This window comes from Hyperolius riggenbachi, chromosome 6 (assembly GCF_040937935.1).
Source record: "Hyperolius riggenbachi isolate aHypRig1 chromosome 6, aHypRig1.pri, whole genome shotgun sequence".
Taxonomy (NCBI): Eukaryota; Metazoa; Chordata; class Amphibia; order Anura; family Hyperoliidae; genus Hyperolius; species Hyperolius riggenbachi.
The window spans coordinates 363,533,983-363,555,783 of record NC_090651.1 but is presented as its reverse complement, the minus strand read 5'-3'; the positions used below and the strand labels follow the sequence as shown (position 1 = coordinate 363,555,783).

Below are 21,801 nucleotides of genomic sequence, written 5' to 3'. Positions count from 1 at the left end.
GGCTAGGAACTCACATAGTCTGAACAGGGCCTAAAAGTATTAGAGGCAGAGGAGCAGCAGGACAGACAGGAATTCTGCATTGTTTAAAAGGAAATAAATATGGCAGCCGCCATATCCCTCTCATTACAGTTGCCCTTTAAAGTGAACATAAAGCCAGGCAAAAAAAAATGAGATGAACTCACCTGGGGCTTCCCTCAGCCCCCTGCAGCCGATCGGTGCCCTCGCAGCCCCGCTCTGACGCTCCAGGACCCGCCGGCGAACACTTCCGGTTTGGCCGTCACCGGCCGACAGGCATGGGAACGTGAGTGATTGTTCGCGTTCCCAGCCTGTATATCGCCCCCTATGCTGCTATTGCGGCCTCCTGCCTGGCTTTAGGTTCACTTTAAAGGATACCCGAAGTGACGTGTGACATGATGAGATAGACATGTACAGTGCTTAGGTATGTACAGTGCTTAGCACATAAATAACTAGGCTGTTTTCCTTTTTCTTTCTTTCTCTGCCTGAAAGAGTTAAATATCAGGTATGTAAGTGGCTGACTCAGTCCTGACTCAGACAGGAAGTGACTACAGTGTGACCATCACTGATAAGAAACCCCAACTATAAAACACTTTCCTGGCAGAAAATGGTTTCTGAGAGCAGGAAAGAGATAAAAAGCATCCCAATAGTTCATAGATTTTAGCTCTGGCATACTTCAATGAATGTGTCCTTGAGCAAAAACAATAAAACAGTTAAAAAACTTAAAAAGTAAATTTAAACATAACATAAAACTGTGGAATATCTTAAAAAGTTATTTTTAGGAGAAGGAAGATAGATACAATCATTTATTTAGTTAGTTTATTTTCGCTTCGGGTGTCCTTTAACCTCTTGACGACCAGCTAATGCCGATTGGCATAAACTGGTTGTCTGCGGGTTTCCATGTCAGTTCACGGAGGGTGTCTCCGTGAACTGCCTGCGAGCCTCCGATCGCGGCTCGCAGGCGAAATGTAAACACGCGGGGAAGAAATCCCTGGTGTTTACTCTTTACGGCGCAGCAGCGCCGTAAAGGAGATCGGCAACCCCCAGCCTCTGATAGGCCGGGGGGGATCGCCGCCGTCTGATAGGCTGAAGCCTATCAGAGGCGGTACAGGACGTATCGCCGTCCTGTACCGCCCACAGAGCCAGGGAGAGGGAGGGAAGGAGAGGGAGGGGGGAATAGAGCTGCGGAGGGGGGCTTTGAGGAGCCCCCCCCCCCCCCCCCGCAAGGCACAGCAGAGCGGCGGCGATCAGACCCCCCCCCCAGCAGGACATCCCCCTAGTGTGGAAAAAAGGGGTGGGAAGTCTGATCGCCCTGCCTGCAACACGATCTGTGCTGGGGGCTGAAGAGCCCACCCAGCACAGATCAATGGGAAATCACTTGGTCGGCAAGTGGTTAAGGTGTGGGGGGCCCTGGGGTGCCTCTAACAATCAGTGTGTGACGGCTGGGGTGGGAGGGATGGAGGGTGGATCAACTTGTACAGTATGCGAAGAAAATCAATGTGAAAATTCTATGGTAGGTTGGATGCAGAATTTAGGCAATTCGAATGTTGGATTTTACGATCGAATGTGAAAGTGAAAATGCCCTAATCAGCCAGATAATTGGAAAAAAATGATAATTACCTTCCGATTACTTACGATCCTTAAAATCCATTAAATGATCACGTCTAAGGAAAATATTGTACCGTTATTGGGCACCTTGAAGAGGAACTCCAGTGAACATTTTACTGTTGGCAGGTGATGTAGCTGCTGCATGGTTTTTGGCAGTTGGAAACAGCTGTAAACAGCTATATCCCAGAATGCAACAAGGTTCACAGACAGGAAACTGCCAAAAGTACGTACTTTTCTTGTTTCTTGTGGGAGGGGTTTCACCACAATATCAGTCATACAGCGCCCCCTGATGGTCTGTTTGTGAAAAGGAATAGATTTCTCATGAAAAGGGGGTATCAGCTACTGATTGGGATAAGGTTCAATTCTTGGTCGGAGTTTCTCTTTAAAGCGGGCCTAAGACCTCAGAACTTCCTTTCAGCTATAAAAGTTAAGCAACAGCTTAACAACTATTAAAGAAAAATATTTATTTGTTAAAGCTGATACAAATCCTGCAATAAATCTGCAGTGTGACTACTTCCTGCTTTCATGGAAGCAGACATTGGGTTAACATCCTGTGTTCATAAATTAGCTGCTCTGCCATGGCAGCAGAGATTCCTGAGATGACACAGCTGAGAGATCAAATTACAGTTGTGATTAGTCACCGATGAGGGGGAATTAGACAGGCTAAACTCTCTAAATATATACAGGGTGCATTCCTCTATGTTTCCCTTCTGTCCTGTGCAAGAGTTCAGGTCTACTTTAAAACTCTAATTTATTTTAAAAAAATGGTATAATGTGTACAGTATGTCCAGCTTTGGTTACATGTTGTGGCATTTCAATTATTAGACTTCAGCTCGACTTGAAAGAGGGACAAAATTAACCACTTGAGGACCACAGTGTTAAAGAGGAACTCCAGTGAAAATAATGTAGTAAAAAAAAGTGCTTCATTTTTACAATAATTATGTATAAATGATTTAGTCAATGTTTGCCCATTGTAAAATCTTTCCTCTCCCCGATTTACATTTATGACATGGTGACATTTTTACTGTTGGCAGGTGATGTAGCTGCTGCATGCTTTTTTGGCAGTTGGAAACAGCTGTAAACAGCTATTTCCCACAATGCAGCAAGGTTCACAGACAGGAAACTGCCAGGAGTACCACAGTCCTCAGAGTTTCTTGTGGGAGGGGTTTCACCACAATATCAGCCATACAGCGCCCCCTGATGGTCTGTTTGTGAAAAGGGATCGATGTCTCATGTAAAATGGAGAATCAGCTGCTGACTGGGATAATAGTAGCAGTAAGGCCCCGTTCACACTGCACGCGTTTCCAGCCGCGTTTTGGAAACGCGTGCAGGTGGCTGACACGCACGACATCAGACATTGCATGCAGTGCAATGTCTGATGTTCACACTGCATGCGTTCCGGACCTGTGCGGTCCGGGAACGCATGCTGCACGCATTTTTTGTAAAAACGCGTGGCTGTCCCATTCACTTTTCAGTGATGGGATCAGCCACGCAACGCATACGAACGCGGATGGCATGCGTTCGTACGCGTTGCAGTCCGCATGCGTTGCGGTCCGCGTTCTGCAGTCTGAACGGGGCCTAAGGATCATAGACTGAGAAAGATATTCCCTAAACCTCCCACTCTTGTCATATCGGCAACCACACAATCTAAAACAGATGATTGTCAGGAGTTCTTTGAATAGGCCTCAACAAAACAGAACATCACCCTGCCGACAAAAAAGATGTGGGACCTGCAGACACATTTACCTCACTGACAGGGTAACGATACCAGGTTCACAACAGGAGTACAGAGTACAAGGTACATTTTCCTGTGGGTCCACCAATCTGGTATATCTGATCATGTGTGCTAAATGCCCCAATGTTGTGTACGTGGAAAAAAATTGGCCAAACTCTGCGCAAACGTATGAATGGACACAGGCACACTATTAACGATACCAAATCTGAACTCCCAGTTGCTACACACTTTAGTTTCAAAGGTCACAGCATGTATGATCTTCGGGTCACTGCCCTGAAGGGTGGCTTCAAAACGTCAAATGATCGATTAATAGCAGAAACAAAATGTATAAATTGGTTCAAAGCAGTGGAGAAGGGCTTGAATAAGGACAAAAACTTTTTATATTGGTATGAGGCTGATGATATTTAAACTCTTTCTCAGCCTATATACAGTGGTGTGAAAAACTATTTGCCCCCTTCCTGATTTCTTATTCTTTTGCATGTTAATCAAACTTAAATGTTTCTGCTCATCAAAAACCGTTAACTATTAGTCAAAGATGACCTAACTGAACACAAAATGCAGTTTTAAATGATGGTTTTTATTATTTAGTGAGGAAAAAAAACTCCAAATCTACATGGCTCTGTGTGAAAAAGTGATTGCCCCCCCCTTGTTAAAAAATAACTTAAAGGTGGTTTATTACACCTGAGTTCAATTTCTGTAGTCACCCCCAGGCCTGATTACTGCCACACCTGTTTCAACCAAGAAATCACTTAAATAGGAGCTATCTGACACAGAGAAGTAGACCAAAAGCACCTCAAAAGCTAGACATCATGCCAAGATCCAAAGAAATTCAGGAACAAATGAGAACAAAAGTACTGTAATTGAAATCTATCAGTCTGGTAAAGGTTATAAAGCCATTTCTAAAGCTTTGGGACTCCAGCAAACCACAGTGAGAGCCATTATCCACAAATGGCAAACACATGGAACAGTGATGAACCTTCCCTGGAGTGGCCGGCCGACCAAAATTACCCCATGAGCGCAGAGAAAACTCATCCGAGAGGCCACAAAAGACCCCAGGACAACATCTAAAGAACTGCAGGCCTCACTTGCCTCAATTAAGGTCAGTGTTCACGACTCCACCATAAGAAAGAGACTGGGCAAAAACGGCCTGCATGGCAGATATCCAAGGCGCAAACCACTTTTAAGCAAAAAGAACATTAAGGCTCGTCTCAATTTTGCTAAAAAAACATCTCAATGATTGCCAAGACTTTTGGGAAAATACCTTGTGGACCGACGAGACAAAAGTTGAACTTTTTGGAAGGTGCGTGCGTGTCCCGTTACATCTGGCGTAGAAGTAACACAGCGTTTCAGCAGAAGAACATCATACCAACAGTAAAATATGGTGGTGGTAGTGTGATGGTCTGGGGTTGGTTTGCTGCTTCAGGACCTGGAAGGCATGCTGTGATAGATGGAACCATGAATTCTACTGTCTGCCAAAAAATCCTGAAGGAGAATGTCCAGCCATCTGTTCGTCAACTCAAGCTGAAGCGATCTTGGGTGCTGCAGCAGGACAATGACCCAAAAGACACCAGCAAATCCACCTCTGAATGGCTGAAGAAAAACAAAATGAAGACTTTGGAGAGGCCTAGTCAAAGTCCTGACCTGAATCCTATTGAGATGTTGTGGCATGACCTTAAAAAGGCGGTTCATGCTAGAAAACCCTCAAATAAAGCTGAATTACAACAATTCTGCAAAGATGAGTGGGCCAAAATTCCTCCAGAGCGCTGTAAAAGACTCATTGCAAGTTATCGCAAACACTTGATTGCAGTTATTGCTGCTAAGGGTGGCCCAACCAGTTATTAGGTTCAGGGGGCAATTTCTTTTTCACACAGGGCCATGTAGGTTTTGAGGTTTTTTTTCTCACTAAATAATAAAAAACATCATTTAAAACTGCATTTTGTGTTCAATTATGTTATCTTTGACTAATAGTTAACGGTTTTTGATGAGCAGAAACATTTAAGTGTGACAAACATGCAAAAGAATAAGAAATCAGGAAGGGGGCAAATAGTTTTTCACACCACTGTAGCTAAACTTGTGAACTCAGAATTTATGATACCTCTGTTTCAGTCCAACTCCCAGGTCTGTGAGCATGGTGTAAACAAGGATCCTTATCTCTGCTACCCACCTCCCACCCCATTTAGATGTTCTGTTTCACTTAAGACATCTTAATGACATGTATTTATGCTTGAAAAAAAAATCCATGTTTTCCCTTTTGATGTTGCATGTATAAAGCTGTCTGTACCATCAGCTTGCAAGCATACAGGATTGTAAGCCCGACGAAGGCTGCAAGGCCGAAAGCTTGCTTATTCTTATTCTTTTTAGTTAGCCAATAAATGGTATCATCCTGATTTAAAACTTCTTGATTGGGATAAAGTTCAATTCTTGGTCGGAGTTTCTCTTTAAACCCCCCTAAAGACCAGGCCGTTTTTTACTAATTAGGCCACTGCAGCTTTAAGGGACTCGCTGCAGGGCCGCACATGTCACATGTCAGCACACAAGTGATTCCCCCCCCTTTTCTCCCCACCAACAGAGTTCTCTGTTGGTGGGGTCTAATCGCGCTTCCCAGATGTTTGTTTTTTTATCAATATTTATTTGTTTTATTTTCGAATAATTGTGCTTTTTTTGTATTTATTTTATATCCCTCCCTCCCTCGCCAGCCAATCAGCGTGATCGGCTGTCATAGGCTTTTCAGCGCTGTACGGCAATAAAAGACAGCGGGGTGGAGCTCTGCCTACTAAGTGGAGATGCGCACGCCAATCGGCGTTAGGCGGTCCTGTGGCTGCCGCCACGCTCATCGGCGTGACGCGGTCAGCAAGTAGTTAAAAAACAGAGAGCCAGTAATATAAAATGTTAGAGCTGCCACGATTGGCAGTTGTCAGTGGCAATAACTCAACCGCTCACCCATTGATTATTGGAAGGTTCCACACCCACCCCATCGGCAAAACCGCCATAGCGTTTTTTCCGAAAGTATACTGAAGCTGGTGCCACTCCCACCTATCGCCTCCAGCTCGGTAGCCACGCCCTAATAGGCAGATACTAAGCTGGGCGGGCTGCAGCAACGCAGGTGGGAGTGGCCACAGCTTCGGAAGATTTTGGATAAAAATGGCGGTCTGCTGACAGGTCCCGCTTCACGATGGGGGATCTTCTGCCCTTATTTATAATCTTTCTTCCTCTTTCTGGCGACCTCTCTAGCCCAGGATATATTAATGCTTTTCTGTGTTTATTATACAGCTCATAGTTTACGCAATCCGACACCAAACGATACATTGTATAAATAAAACTGACAACTGCAATAAACACGGGAGACAAACTCACTGCAAAAAGCTCAAAAGGAAGAAAAAACAGCCATGAAAGTGATTTTGGTGAGAACAATTTTGGCAAAGTATAAACTATTTAGTGAGACTGCACATATGGATTCCTTTGAGTACACCAGGGGTCCCCAAACGTTTTGGGTCGGGGGCCGGGTCCACATACCTCAGACTGCTGGGGGCCGGAGTATACATAAAATGATGTAGAAGTCTTTGTGCTCCAGACAGTGAAGCATACCCAGGTGACAACGTGCGTTCCAATTGTACAGCAGTGTCACCTGATGTGGAATTTGATTGGAAACCAGCGAATTACTGCTTTCTGGCTTCATTCTATATGCAGACCACCAATATTTAAATGATGTAGCTGACTGCATCTATAATACATTTTGTGTGTAGGGGGCCTGTAAAAAAGCTTCAGTTGGCCACATTCGGCCCGCGGGCCTTAGTTTGAGGACCACTGGAGTACACAGTATACATTTGTGGAAATAACTGCTTTGGGCATAATGTTTCTCTTCTTCTGGGTCCCAATTAATTAATTATGAACCTTAAAGGACACCCAAGGCAAAAAAAAAGAAAAACTATTGAAATAAACAGTTGTATCTATCTACCTTCTCCTAAAAATGACTTTTTAAGATATTCCACATTTTTATTTTATGTTTACATCTACTTTTTCAGTTTTTACTGTTTTATTGTTTTTGCTCAATGACACATTCCTTGACGTACTGTATGACACAGCTAAAATCTATGAACTATTGTCCCTTTTTTTCTCTTTCCTGTTCTCAGAAGCCATTTTCTGCTAGGAAAGTGTTTTATAGTTGTAATTTCTTATCAGTGAGGGTCACACTGTAGTCGCTTCCTGTCTGAGTCAGGATTGAGTCAGCCACTTACATACCTGATATTTAACTCTTTCAGGGAGAAAAAAGAAAAAAAGGAACACAGCATAGTTATTTGTGTGCTAGGCACTGTACACACACAAGTCTATATTATCATGTCACATGTCACCTCGGGTATCCTTTAAGGCTGGTTTTTAGACCTGGCCGGTGCTTTGTGTTTGGTGCCCTGCCCCTGTCGCATTGCACCGTAACACACAAAATGATAATCGTATGACCCTGCTGCAGAGTGCGGCGGCAGGGTCACATGCATAGCGCCGCCCCTTCCCCTCGCCCAGTTACATACTCTCTGCTGGACAGGAAGTACCTCACTGGTATTCCCGGGTTTCCCTCTCGTATTACCGTCGTTCTGCGCATGTTTTAAATTCTTGCATCGCCCATCGACTTACATAGCTTCCACCGCTGTGGCACCGCAGTGTAAGTCCGACGGTAACGCGCTGTTGATTTTGCGGCAGCTCGGCAGCCAATCGGGTTCCATTGCCTTTGCTTTACCTTGTGGCAAAGTAAGGTAATGCAATGCAGATTTCTAAGGCAAGCGTAAAACGGGCCACAAAGCAATGGTGTAACTAGAAATCACTGGGCCCCCCTCAAGCCAACCTGGGGGCAGGGCACTGTACAGAAGAGCCTTCTGCCCACTGAATAGGGATGGTCTACAAATCTTTGCACCACTTTGGATGACTCCTGCCTGCCGTATGGATTATGCAGTAATGCAAGTCAATAGGAGACGCAGGCAGTGTGCGCGATGGGAGCGTGGTGCGACGCAGCGTGCATGCACGGACCTACAGGAATCCCAGTATCCTACTTCCTGCCCAGCAGGGATTAGATCACTAGCCGGGGGGGCGGGCCCATGTATATGACCCTGTCGTTGCACAGTGGCGCAAGGTCATATAAGGCTCATATCTGCAGTGTGATGCACAAATCTAGTGTAAAACTTGGTCTCAAGTACACCTGAGATTGAAGTAAAAAGTTGACTTTCACTGACCTGAGTCTTCTTTCAGCACCCCCATAGTCTTTGAGGTCCCTCAGTGTATTTTGTACCCCCTCTCTTGTTCTGCTGTCACCAAAATTAAAGCCTGCAACCCGCCCCTGTCAATCCTTGTGGCGCATGCGCTGTCCCGGCCACGCACCTCCTTAATCGTGCCTCCACTCCCGGGTAGTGTTCAGCACATGTGCAGTTATAAGTCTTTCATAACTGCACATGCGCAGAATGCTCAAGGCCACGGGAGCGCAATCGAAGAGGCGTGCAGCTTGGACTGCGCATGCTCCATACTGCGTGTCTCAGCCTTTTATTGGGGTGACAGCAGAACAACGGAGGGGACACTAAGGTCCCGTTCACACTGCACGCGTCGTCCGTATTTCGGCAACACGCGCGGGAGGCAGAAACACACGACATCAGAAGTGCATAGACTGCACTGTCTGATGTTGACACTGCATGCGCTCCGGACCAGTGCGGTCCGCGAACGCATGCTGCATGTATTTTCTAACAAAACGCATGCTGACCCATTCAGTATAGTGGTCCCCAGCCACGCAACGCATGCAAACACAGATGGTGTGCGTTTGTACACATTGCGTTCCGATCGCACGGCCATCCGCGTTTCATATTGTGAACGTGGCCTTAGGTCTCAAACACTACCGGGAGCTGGCAGATCTGGCACCCAAATTTGTGCGCACCTCTTTAGATATACCCTTCTGATGGGTGGGGAAAGGAGGGAACCAAAGCACTTATGGGTCTCTGTCATTTAATAATCTGTAATGCTTGTACGCATGCTGGACTTCCGACCGAGAAGGCCACGAACACCCGCAGCATGGAACAGTCAACTCAGCAGTAGTTCTTAGCACTGTGGCTTTATCAGGATCTGTGTTATAAGCTAAGTACCCACCAAAGCCAGAGCACAGAATATCTCAGCCCTCATCTGTGCCTGTCTCCGGTGACAGACGCCAACGCGCGCGGCCACCGCCACCCCCCTCCTGCCACCAACCTATCACTCACTCAGGATGATGAGAATTCCCAGAATGAAGAGGACTCCGGCAAAAACCAGACCGCCGATCCTCAGGGTCTTGTAGTCTGGGGGGAGAAGAGACAGCAGCGGTTGTCATACTTGTAACTCCACAATAGGCTGAAATCACATACAGTAATATTATCACTATGTTAAGGTCCAAGCTCAGACTTTTTTGTAACCATATTTTAAATAACGTTGTATATAGATTAAAAAAAAAAAAGTTACAGCCTTTGCAAAATAGAAAAAAAATTACTCCTGCAACACTTCTTTGGTCTCTTTATCATGAGCAGCTGACAGGCGGTGAATTCACCACCTGTCAGCTGCTCCCGTCCAAATGGCAGTAGGGCAGGAGCAGAGGGCAGGTGAGTAGGAGAGGAAGGTAAGGTAGATGGAACCTGAATGCCAGTATGGTTGGAACAGAAGGCAGGTGAGTATGAGTAGCAGGTAAGGTGACTGGTGATGGAATGCCAGTAGGGCAGGAACAGAGGGCAGGTAAGTATGAGTGGCAGATAAGGTAGATGGTGTCAGAATGGCAGTAAGGCAGGGACAGAGGGAAGGTGAGTATGAGTGCAGGTAAGGTGGCTGGAGTCAGAGTGGCAGTAGGGCAGGAACAGAGGGCAGGTGAGTATGAGTGGCAGGTAAGGTGGCTGGAGTCAGAATGGCAGTAGGGCAGGAACAGAGGGCAGGTGAGTATGAGTGGCAGGTAAGTTAGATGGAGTCAGAATGGCAGTAGGGTAGGAACAGAGGGCAGGTAAGTATCAGTTGCAGGTAAGTTAGATGGAGTCAGACTGGCAGTAGGGCAGGAGCAGAGGGCAGGTGAGTATGAGTGGCAGATAAGGTAGATGGAGTCAGAATGGCAGTAGGGCAGGAGCAGAGGGCAGGTGAGTATGAGTGGCAGGTAAGTTAGATGGAGTCAGAATGGCAGTAGGGCAGGAGCAGAGGGCAGGTGAGTATGAGTGGCAGGTAAGTTAGATGCAGCCAAACTGGCAGTAGGGCAGGAACAGAGGGCAGGTGAGTATCAGAGACAGATAATGTAGATGGAGCCTGATTGGCAATAGGGTAGGTGAGTATGAGTGACAGGTATGGAGGCTGCCATACTAGGCGTGACACGAGACTTATTTCGCTGCTGGGTAAACCGTATAAAATGTTACCAAACGCTGCCGTTCCGCTGCATGTAACCACACCTGAATGGTGCTTGTGGCCGGCAGCCAGGCTTGCTCAACAAAAAGCAGTTCAGCCATCCGTGGAAGAGAGGCCTAAAACAGGCTAAATCTGCTACATTGCTTTCTTCAAAGTGATCTTCATAGAATTCAGTTCCATTATCTCTGTGAAAAGCAACCAAACCCTCAGATCCTCTTTAAGCATGCCTGAATCTGATTGGTCAACATGAGTCAGCCCTGATGACAGGGGACTCAGTGGATGGCATCCTCATGGGCCCGGTGACATCTCTCCTCCCGGTGGTCAGTGAGGGGTCATGTTTCCTCCCGGTGGTCAGTGAGGGGCATCTCTTCTCCCGGTGGTCAGTGAGGGGGCATCTCTCCTCCCGGTGGTCAGTGAGGGGGCATGTCTCCTCCCGGTGGTCAGTGAGGGGGCATCTCTCCTCCCGGTGGTCAGTGAGGGGGCATGTCTCCTCCCGGTGGTCAGTGAGGGGCATCTCTCCTCCCGGTGGTCAGTGAGGGGGCATGACTCCTCCCGGTGGTCAGTGAGGGGGCATGTCTCCTCCCGGTGGTCAGTGAGGGGCATCTCTCCTCCCGGTGGTCAATGAGGGGGCATGACTCCTCCCGGTGGTCAGTGAGGGGGCATGTCTCCTACCGGTGGTCAGTGAGGGGCATCTCTCCTCCCGGTGGTCAGTGAGGGGCATCTCTCCTGCCAGTGGTCAGTGAGGAGCATCTCTCCTCCCGGTGGTCAGTGAGGGGCATCTCTCCTCCCAGTGGTCAGTGAGGAGCATCTCTCCTCCCGGTGGTCAGTGAGGGGCATCTCTCCTCCCGGTGGTCAGTGAGGGGCATCTCTCCTCCCGGTGGTCAGTGAGGGGCATCTCTCCTCCCGGTGGTCAGTGAGGGGCATCTCTCCTCCTGGTGGTCAGTGAGGGGCATCTCTCCTCCCGGTGGTCAGTGAGGGGGCATGTCTCCTCCCGGTGGTCAGTGAGGGGCATCTCTCCTCCCGGTGGACAGTGAGGGGCATCTCTCCTCCCGGTGGTCAGTGAGGGGCATCTCTCCTCCCGGTGGTCAGTAAGGGGCATCTCTCCTCCCGGTGGTCAGTGAGGGGGCATGTCTCCTCCCGGTGGTCAGTGAGGGGCATCTCTCCTCCCGGTGGTCAGTGAGGGGCATCTCTCCTCCCGGTGGTCAGTGAGGGGCATCTCTCCTCCCGGTGGTCAGTGAGGGGCATCTCTCCTCCCGGTGGTCAGTGAGGGGCATCTCTCCTCCCGGTGGTCAGTGAGGGGCATCTCTCCTCCCGGTGGTCAGTGAGGGGCATCTCTCCTCCCGGTGGTCAGTGAGGGCCATCTCTCCTCCCGGTGGTCAGTGAGGGGGCATGTCTCCAACCGGTGGTCAGTGAGGGGCATCTCTCCTCCCGGTGGTTAGTGAGGGGCATCTCTCCTCCCGGTGGTCAGTGAGGGGGCATGTCTCCTCCCGGTGGTAAGTGAGGGGCATCTCTCCTCCCGGTGGTCAGTGAGGGGCATCTCTCCTCCCGGTTGTCAGTGAGGGGCATCTCTCCTCCCGGTGGTCAGTGAGGGGCATCTCTCCTCCCGGTGGTCAGTGAGGGGCATCTCTCCTCCCGGTGGTCAGTGAGGGGCATCTCTCCTCCTGGTGGTCAGTGAGGGGACTGCGGACCATGTGTGGGAATTTTATGGATCCTGACAGAGCTGCTGGCAGGACTTTCTCTGGAAGGGCTTCACAGATGTGGGGAAATGTTTGCAGATGGAAAGACTCACGCGGGAACGATTTGCAGGATGGGATGAGCTGTGTCTCTATTTTTCTGGAACAGACGAGAGAGAACTCTTCCCAGTGGGTGTCTGCAATAAAAATCTGAGCTTCCAGCTCTTGCCAGCACCACCCAAAACCTAAAGCTGAAAACATAATGTCTATGGAATAGGTTTCTGCTGCAACGGAGTGTAAAAGTGGCCCTGGAGTGAGGCTGAGTAATCCAATCAGAGCTGGACATGTGCTTCCCACCCAACTGTGGGATAACTCTTTTGTGCCACCCCCCCCCCCTCCCCCCCCCCCCCCCACACACACACACACACACTCACACACACACACACACACTTTTACATATAGCAGCCCCAGTCTGCCCATGTGCAGCAGCCCCTTTTCTCTGCCCTTTCATGATTCCGTGTGCAGCAGCCCAGCCCCCATCGTATCCACCATGGAACAGTCTTCCCCATGTGTAGCAGGGCTTCCTCCATGCAAAGGTGGGGAGGGATGAGGTTAAGGCTAGGCACTTACAGGGAGGGATAAGGCATTAGGTAAGGGGGGGGGGGTTATTTTTAGGTACTTGTAGGGGGGGGGGGGGTAGGATTAGACACCTACAGTGGAGGGTTCACATGAGGATGGGTGCCAGGTAGTGCATATTACCATATTTTGATCTGCATACAACATGCATTCAGTTTGCATACAAGTTGTAATGATTTGTATCATTGCGAAAGAGGTGCTTTCAGCACCCAGCAATGGCTGCGTAGCACCTGGCCACCGTTATAGTGCTATAGTGCGCTCCCCGCGATCACCGGAACGCAAATTACTTCTCCCTCCCAGTTGCTATGACTCGGAGGGGAAATAGTATTGCCGGGAATTTGAGAGATAACAGCCTAATTCTGCTCACTGTGCGCCAGACTCACCGATGGCGTACATGTACCTACATTCTCATTGACCATCCCTACAACTTAACAGTCAGTAGCAGCAGCCCAAACATAAGCTCACATCTCTCCTATATATAACACGATTCTCTCACCGTAGTAAGAGTGTAAAGGTGGGTACACACAGCAGATAAAAGTCTTTGGAAAATGAAAGCTCACAGACCAATTTTACCCCCTTTCATGTAGCATGAGAGCCATACTCTACACAGTCTATTCTATTGAGCTGAACTCCCCATCAGATAAAAATCCCAAAGATGCTGCACACATGCAACAGATCTGTATCTGCAAAAGATCACTTCCTGCAAAATATCCGTTCCTGCAAATTTCATTCATAGTCTATGATATCTGCAGATCATCATACACACCTTGTTTAACTGACATTCATCTGCAGATCAGATCCACCAGGATGGATCTTCAGATCTGCAGATGATTGTCAGATCTGCAGATAAATGTCTGGTCGTGGATTTTGCTGCCCGAGGAGGCAGAGCTTTGAGCTGCAGCTCTGCCTCCATGCGCGTCAATCTCCCGCGGATCTCCGCCTCTCCCCCACCCCTCTCTGTGAAGGCAGATTGAGAGGGGCGGGGAGAGGTGGCGATCAGTGGGGATTGACGCGCATGGAGGCAGAGCTACAGCCCTAAGCTCTGCCTCATCAGGAAGTGCTCCCCTGACTTTGCAGAGGAGATTCGGAGGGGGTATAAACCCCTTGTTTTGCCAGCGGGGATGCACTATCTATAGTGCTTTACAGTAATTACATGCTTTAAGACTCGCTTCAGAGAATAGTGGGCACTAGTCAAAAAAAAAAATCTCAAAAAGATCTTATAGATCTTGTAAGTCGGCACAAAATTATGCGAAAATTACACGAAAATGTATGCAAAATTACGAATAATTACAATTACAGGCAAAATTAATTAAGATTTTTGCATTACGATTTTGGCATGGTTATTGTGAATTTTGAAGCGAAATTAGGTCTACATGAAATTTGTGCTCATCACTAATGCATAATATGTAAGCACTTTATAAATAAAGTTAATAATAATAATACTAATGACAGTCTTACCATAGTAGAAGGGATCGTGCTGTTCCTCCGCATCAGATCCTGACAAGACAGAGGTTGGATGTTAATGAAACCAGCCTGCCAACAAACAATATTTCCAATATAAAGCACTTTAACCCCTTCACGGCTCCTGACAGAGTACCGGCTGCTAGCAGCGGGAAATTACGTTTACCCCGTTGTTGCAGATCTGACCCCAAACTCCGCAAGGTTCTATGAATGGAGGATTTGGACTGGAAAGCGGTTTAATAGCTTTTTTAACGGGTCAGTTGACGTGGCTAGGTGGTGACCCGCTCGTGCCGGTAAAGCGCTGGGAATGAGCCTGTTGTGCGTTCACCTGACACACGGCTAATAGCTGGTCACTGACATCAATATGTGGCAATGAATACAGCTCTGGCCAACTGCTGCCTTTATCAAGTCCTGGAGGGACTGTAGCCATTTTTGTAACGTCCAACTTCCTAACTGGCTAATGCTTTCTGGGTAGTATTATGGTGGCCATACACGGTACAATAAAAACATTTCATTTTCCCCTTTAATTCAACCAAAGGCATCGAATTAAATGAAAGTTGAAGATAATCTCTTTTTAGGATCAAGAAAAACAAACAATTGTTCCATTTGTTGTTGTTTTTTTTTTTGGTAATTTTTTCAATAAAAATCCGAGCGGATATGTTGGAGAAATCTTTATTTTCGAACAGAATAATTAAATATTAAAAAAAAGGGAAAATTGTACCATGTATGGGCACCATTAAAGAGACTCTGAAGCGAGATTAAAAAATCACTTTTCACCTTATATTCAACATGGGCATGTTTGCCCCAGCTAAAACGCCGCTATCCCGCAGCAGAACGAGGGGTCTTTACCCCCCAAATACCCTTCGTGGTGCCCGGGGAGCGCTTCCTGTTGAGGCAGAGCTAATGGCTGTAGCTCTGCCTCTCAGTGCGTCTATCACCTGGCGGATCTCCGCCTCTCCCCGCCCCTCTCAGTGAAGGAAGACTGAGAGGAGCGGGGAGAGGCGGCGACCAGCGCTGATAGACGCGCTGAGAGGCAGAGCTACAGCCATTAGCTCTGCCTCAACAGGAAGCGCTCCCTGGGCACCACGAAGGGGATTTGGGGGGTAAAGACCCCTCATTCTGCTGCAGGATGGCAGCGTTTTAGCTGGGGCAAACATGCCCATGTTGAATATGAGCTGGAACCCACAGGAGCGCTTTTGGCAGCGTTTTGGCAGCGCTGCGATACGCTAGCACTTTGCCAAAACGCTGGGCTAATGTTAATGGATGGGGCAACTTCCACAGGAGCGTTTGCGTTTCCCAGAAACGCAAACGCAGGACCTGCAGCATTTTGGGAGCGTTAGCGCTTCAATGTAAAGTATTGAAACGCTAGCGGAAACGCTCAGTAAAACCTAAACTGAGCGGTTTTGCTAGCGTTTTGCGGTTCAACACACTGTAACAAAATGAAAAATAATTCACAGGACCAATCAGGATAAAAACGCGAAACGCAAAACGCTACGCAACCGCTGAGCAAACAAATACAATGTTGCAAAACGCGACCGAAAACGCGCATGAATCCGCTTGCAAACCGCTCAGACAAAACGCTAGCGGTAGCGTTTCGCGTTTGCTGATTTCAGTGGGTTCCAGGCCTCTAAGGTGAAAAGTGATCTCGCTTCAGAGTCTCTTTAAGGTTAGTTCATCGTGCTCACAGAATAATTCTGCATGTCAGCTCACTACCCATACAACTTTATGGGCCTGTTCACAGTACTGTGTTGTAACGGATCGCATTATTCTAACTTGCTGCATGCAGGCTTTGTATTAACCCCCTTGGCGTTGTGGTTCTTTCTGGATTTCAGGGTCTAAAAGCGGTGAAGTTTTTTTGCAGGCTTTTAGATCCTAAAGCCTGGAAAAAAATCATGCTGCTATGGAGTTCTGCAGCAGCCCAGCACTCACTCACCTCCCTGGGATCCAGCGCTGCAGTTCTCCCTCTGTCCTCCAGGTGGCGCTGTAACACTATAGTGAGATTGAGAATTATTATGCAACGTAAATGACCAGAGCCTCAGGCTACGTTCACAGTGCCAACGCACGTTGCGTTGCTACAAAAGGAATCTAAAACGCAACGCAAAGTAGCAAGTAATGTGGTTGCGGTGGGAAGTGATGTAACGGAGGCATAGGAATAAAAATTGCATCATAGATGTGCGCCATTTGTGTCACACATTTGAGAGTATAAAGCCCCGCCCATTTAAAAACAGATGTGCGCATGTGCAATGGCTACAACGTAGTGTGACGCAGCGCAAAAATTCAAACATGCCAGCGTTATCACAGATTAACATTAAGCGCATCAACAAATAATTTTCATAAACGCAGAGCAGGATCTGCATTATTTTGCGTGCCACGTTGACGCGCATCGCACCGCATGCACTGTGAACGTCGCACCGACTTTTCATTGCTGTGTTATTCTCCATTAAAAAACCTCCGTCATGACGCAACGTAACTAATCACTGCGAGCGCAACCTAAGGGCTCTTAACACTTAATGCTTCTTAAAGGATACCCGAAGTGACATGTGACATGATGAGCTAGACATGTGTATGTACAGTGCCTAGCACACAAATAACTATGCTGTGGTCCTTTTTTTACTTTCTCTGCCTGAAAGAGTTAAATATCAGGTATGTAAGTGGCTGACTCAGTCCTGACTCAGACAGGAAGTGACTACAGTGTGACCCTCACTGATAAGAAATTCCCTTTTTTACCTCTTTCTTGCTCTCAGAAGCCATTTTCTGCTAGGAAAGTGTTTTATAGTTGGAATTTCTTATCAGTGAGGGTCACACTGTAGTCACTTCCTGTCTGAGTCAGGACTGAGTCAGCCACTTACATACCTGATATTTAACTCTTTCTGGCAGAGAAAGAAAAAAAGGAACACAGTATAGTTATTTGTGTGCTAGGCACTGTACATACCCATGTCTATCTCATCATGTCACATGTCACCTCGGGTATCCTTTAACCACTTAACGACCAGCTAATGCCGATAGGTGGCAGCTGGTCGTTTGTGGTTTTGCATGGAAACAGATGCTCGTTCGAGGGTGTCTCCGTGAACAGCCTGCGAGCCTCCGATCGCGGCTTGCAGGCTAATTGTAAACACGCGGGGAAGAAATCCCCGCTTTTACATCAATACGGCGCTGCTGCGCATTAAAGGAGATTGGTGATTCCCGGCCTCTGATTGGCCGGGGATCGCCGCCGTGTGATAGGCTGAAGCCTATCAGAGGCGGCACAGGAGCGAAGGGGAGGGAGGGAAGGAGAGGGAGGGAGGAATTGCGCTGTTGCGCTGCAGGGGGGGGGGGGCTTTGAGGAGACCCCCCCGCTCGGCCATATAGAGCGGCGGCGATCAGACCCCTCCAGCAGGTCATCCCCCTAGTGGGGGAAAAAAGGGGGGGAAGTCTGGTCGCCCTGAACAGGATTTCCTTTAGGGCTTCCCCCGTTGCCATGACGACGATCGTGATGAGTCCCGATCCACCCCTCAGCGCTGCCTGGCACTGATTGGCACAGGGGTCTCGGGAGGCGGGGGGGCCTTACGCGGCGGGTAGCGGCGCATCGGCAGCGATCGTTCACAACACGCAGCAAGCAAAGTGCTTGCTGCGTGTTTTACAAAAAAAATTATAAAAATCAGCGTCCTCCAGTGGTCATGGACGAGCTGAGCTCGTCAATACCGCCAAGGAGGTTAAAGTCTATGTCCAGTCTCCATTGCGATTCACATACATTTTAATGTTTGCGTCATGCATTTAACCACTGTGAATCTAGGTTGCTGAGAGGAGGGGGGTTGCACTAAGGGGGAGTGATTTCCAGGCGGGGCCAGTGCCCCAGCATGCTTCAGTGTAGTGCCACCACTGCCTGGGCCATTGTCCATCTGACCTTTGTACATAACCTGATCTGTCTGAACTTTGCATTGGGCAATCATAGAGCCAGCTGGAGCTGCAGGAGAATCTCCTGTGTAATGTCTGGCTGTTCAGAAAACCCACTCAGGGCTGGTGCCCACGAAAGCTGTTCTGGAGCGTTTTTAAAAACGCGAGCTGTTTAAAAACCACTTGGCTAATATATTTCAATGGGCTGGTGCACACCAGAGCGGGTCGTTTTTTTTCCACAAACACAAACTCGGGGGCTGCAGCATTTTTTTGATTTCTGAGGCGTTTCTCAATGTTAAAGTATAGGAAAGTGGAAAACCGCTCTGAAAACCGCTAGATTAGAGCGGTTTGCCAGGCGTTTTTGTTACAGAAGCTGTTCAGTAACAACTTTACTGTAACAATATCTGACATCTGCTACACAAAAATGCTCCAAAAACCGCTAGGCCTTTTTAGAAAACCTCTCTAAGGCCCCATTCACACTTGAGCATTTTTGCCGGCGATTTCGGCAAAACGCTCAAACGCTAGTGCTTTTCAAAGCGCTAGGGTAATAAAAGTCTATGGGCCCGTTCTCATTTGGGCGATTTGCGCTAATCTCCACAAATCGCCCAAAAACGCTAAACGCAAACGCGTAGCCTGCACCATTTTCAGGCGATTTCCCAGCGATCGCGTTTTAGTGCTATAGAAGCGCAAAACGCGATTGCTAAAAAATTGCCAGGTGTGAATGGTGATTTTTTTTGGTGATAATCGCCAAAAACTGCCAGAGCAAAACGCTTGCAAAATCGCTTTGCGATCAGCAAGTGTGAATGGGCCCTAAACATGCCTAAAATCGCTCTGAAAATCTGCTACAAAAACCTCTAGCGGTTTCCGGATCTGCTAGAGGTTTTTGGTGTGCACTGGGCCTCATTACTGAAAGCGTTGTTTGAATGCCCCCCCTCCCCCCTTGCGGGGAGAGGCCGGCCAACAGGAAATTAGTGGCCTCTCTTTAGTTTTGGCTCCTTAAACAATTTGCTGTCCTGAAATATGATTCATGTAAGCTGCTAATTTTTTGCAGATGAATTTGCTGGAGAAAAATAAGAAAAAAAAAGGGGGTAATTAGATGTCAAGTGACTTCTGAGCCTTCAGATATCTGCCATTGTGTGTGGGGTTTGAGGGCTTTTTCAGGACAACTGTAGTAAGAGTTATATGGAGGCTGCCATATTTATTTCCTTCTAAGCAATACAAGTTGCCTAGCAGTCACGCTGGTCTATTTGGCTGCAGTAGTGTCCAAATCACACCAGAAACAAGCATGCAGCTAATCTAGTCAAATTTGACAAAAATGTCAGAAACCCCTTATATGCTTGTTCAGGGTCTTAACCACTTGCCGACCGCACGCTTATACCGTGCGTCGGCAAAGTGGCAGCTGCAGGACCAGCGACGCAGTTCTGCGTCGCCGGCTGCAGGCTAATTAATCAGGAAGCAGCCGCTCGCGCAAAAGGCTGCTTCCTGTCAATTCACGGCGGCGGGCTCTGTGAATAGCCTGCGGGCCGCCTATCGCGGCTCGCAGGCTAAATGTAAACACAAGCGGAAATAATCCGCTTTGTTTACATTGTACGGCGCTGCTGCGCAGCAGCTCCGTAAGGCAGATCGGCGATCCCCGGCCAATCAGCGGCTGGGGATCGCCGCCATGTGACAGGGGACAGCCTGTCACTGGCTGCACAGGACGGATAGCGTCCTGTGCAGCCCGGATCACCAGGGGGGCCAGGTAGGAGAGGGAGGGGGGGGGGGATTTCGCCGCGGAGGGGGGCTTTGAGGTGCCCCCCCCCTGCAACACCCGGCAGGCAGGAGCGATCAGACCCCCCCAGCACATCATCCCCCTAGTGGGGAAAAAAGGAGGGCGATCTGGTCGCTCTGCCTGCACCCTGATCTGTGCTGGGGGCTGCAGAGCCCACCCAGCACAGATCAGCTAAAACAGCGCTGGTCCTTAAGGGGGGGATAAAGGGTGGGTCCTCAAGTGGTTAAGCTTCAGATACAAAGGATCAGAAGGATAGCCAGGGAACTGGTATTGCTTAAAACGAAATAAATATGGCAGCCTCCATATAACTCTCACTACAGTTGTCCTTTAAGGGAACCTAAACTGAGAGGGATATGGCTGTTTCCTTTTAGGGCCTCTTTCCTCTACTGCGGAAACCGGGCCGAATCCGCAGAGTTTCCCGCGGGCGAATCGCACGGGGTAACTCTGCCATAGGGAGTAATGGAGCTTACGCTAGTGATTCGGCCGGCTTTTCCATCCGAAGTTGTGTGGGAGGCTGCGAATCCCATAGCCGGATTCGTCAGTGTTAACCGCAGATCCGGAAGTACCGCCACACGTCTCGCAGACGCGTGCGGCTGCAGTGGAAACAGGCCCTTAAAGGGCAACTGAAGCACGAGGGATATGGAGGCTGCCATATTTATTCCCTTTTAAGCAATACCAGTTGCCTGGCTATCCTGCTAATCCTCTGCCTCTAAAGCCTCATCTACACAAGTACATGAGGCTCCGATCCGGCGGCTAAATTAGCCGCCGGATCGCCTCTTCCGCATCCCCGCGTGTACCCGCCGCGTCCCCACTCGCTGCACGTGCGCCGGATTCGATTCCCCGCTCGTCCCCGCCGGCGCCGCTTATCTTCCGCTCGATTTCCTGCCATCGTCCCCTCGCGGGGAGCGAGCAAGGAATCGGCGGTGGGGAGATCCGTCCTGTCGGATCTTATCAATCGAGCCGCATTAGCGGCTCGATTGATAAGGAACATCGCCGCCGCATCTACGCGTATAGATGCGGCTTAATACTTTTAGCCATAAACCCTGAACTAGCATGCAGCAGATCAGGTGATTCTGACATTATAACCAAATCTGAAAGATTAGCTGCATGCTTGTTTCTGGCATTATTCAGACACTACTGCAGCCAAATAGAGCAGCAGGGCTGCCAGGCAACTGGTATTGTATAAAAGGAAATATGGCAGTCTCCATATATTTCTCACTTCAGTTGTCCTTTAACCACCCTGGCGTTCTGATTAAATCGCCAGGGTGGCTGCGGGAGGGTTTTTTTTAAATAAAAAAAAAACTATTTCATGCAGCCAACTGAAAGTTGGCTGCATGAAAGCCCACTAGAGGGCGCTCCGGAGGCGATCTTCCGATCGCCTCCGGCGCCCAGAATAAACAAGGAAGGCCGCAATGAGCGGCCTTCCTTGTTTTGCTTATATCGTCGCCATAGCGACGAGCGGAGTGACGTCATGGACGTCAGCCGACGTCGTGACGTCAGCCGCCTCCGATCCAGCCCTTAGCGCTGGCCGGAACTTTTTGTTCCGGCTACGCTGGGCTCAGGCGGCTGGGGGGACCCTCTTTCGCCGCTGCTCGCGGCGAATCGCCGCAGAGCGGCGGCGATCAGGCAGCACACGCGGCTGGCAAAGTGCC

General features: G+C 48.7%; 1 protein-coding gene across 1 annotated transcript in view; it reads right to left on the bottom strand.

The window, feature by feature from the left end:
- Positions 1–21,801, bottom strand: part of FXYD1 (FXYD domain containing ion transport regulator 1) — a 66,419-nt gene that overhangs the window by 16,000 nt on the left and 28,618 nt on the right. Inside the window, exons 3-4 of the mRNA XM_068241788.1 lie at positions 14,503–14,541; positions 9,586–9,660 (exon numbers count right to left, since the gene is read on the bottom strand). Of these exons, the coding sequence (XP_068097889.1) occupies positions 9,586–9,660; positions 14,503–14,541 (114 nt within the window). The remainder of the gene's footprint in view (positions 1–9,585; positions 9,661–14,502; positions 14,542–21,801) is intronic.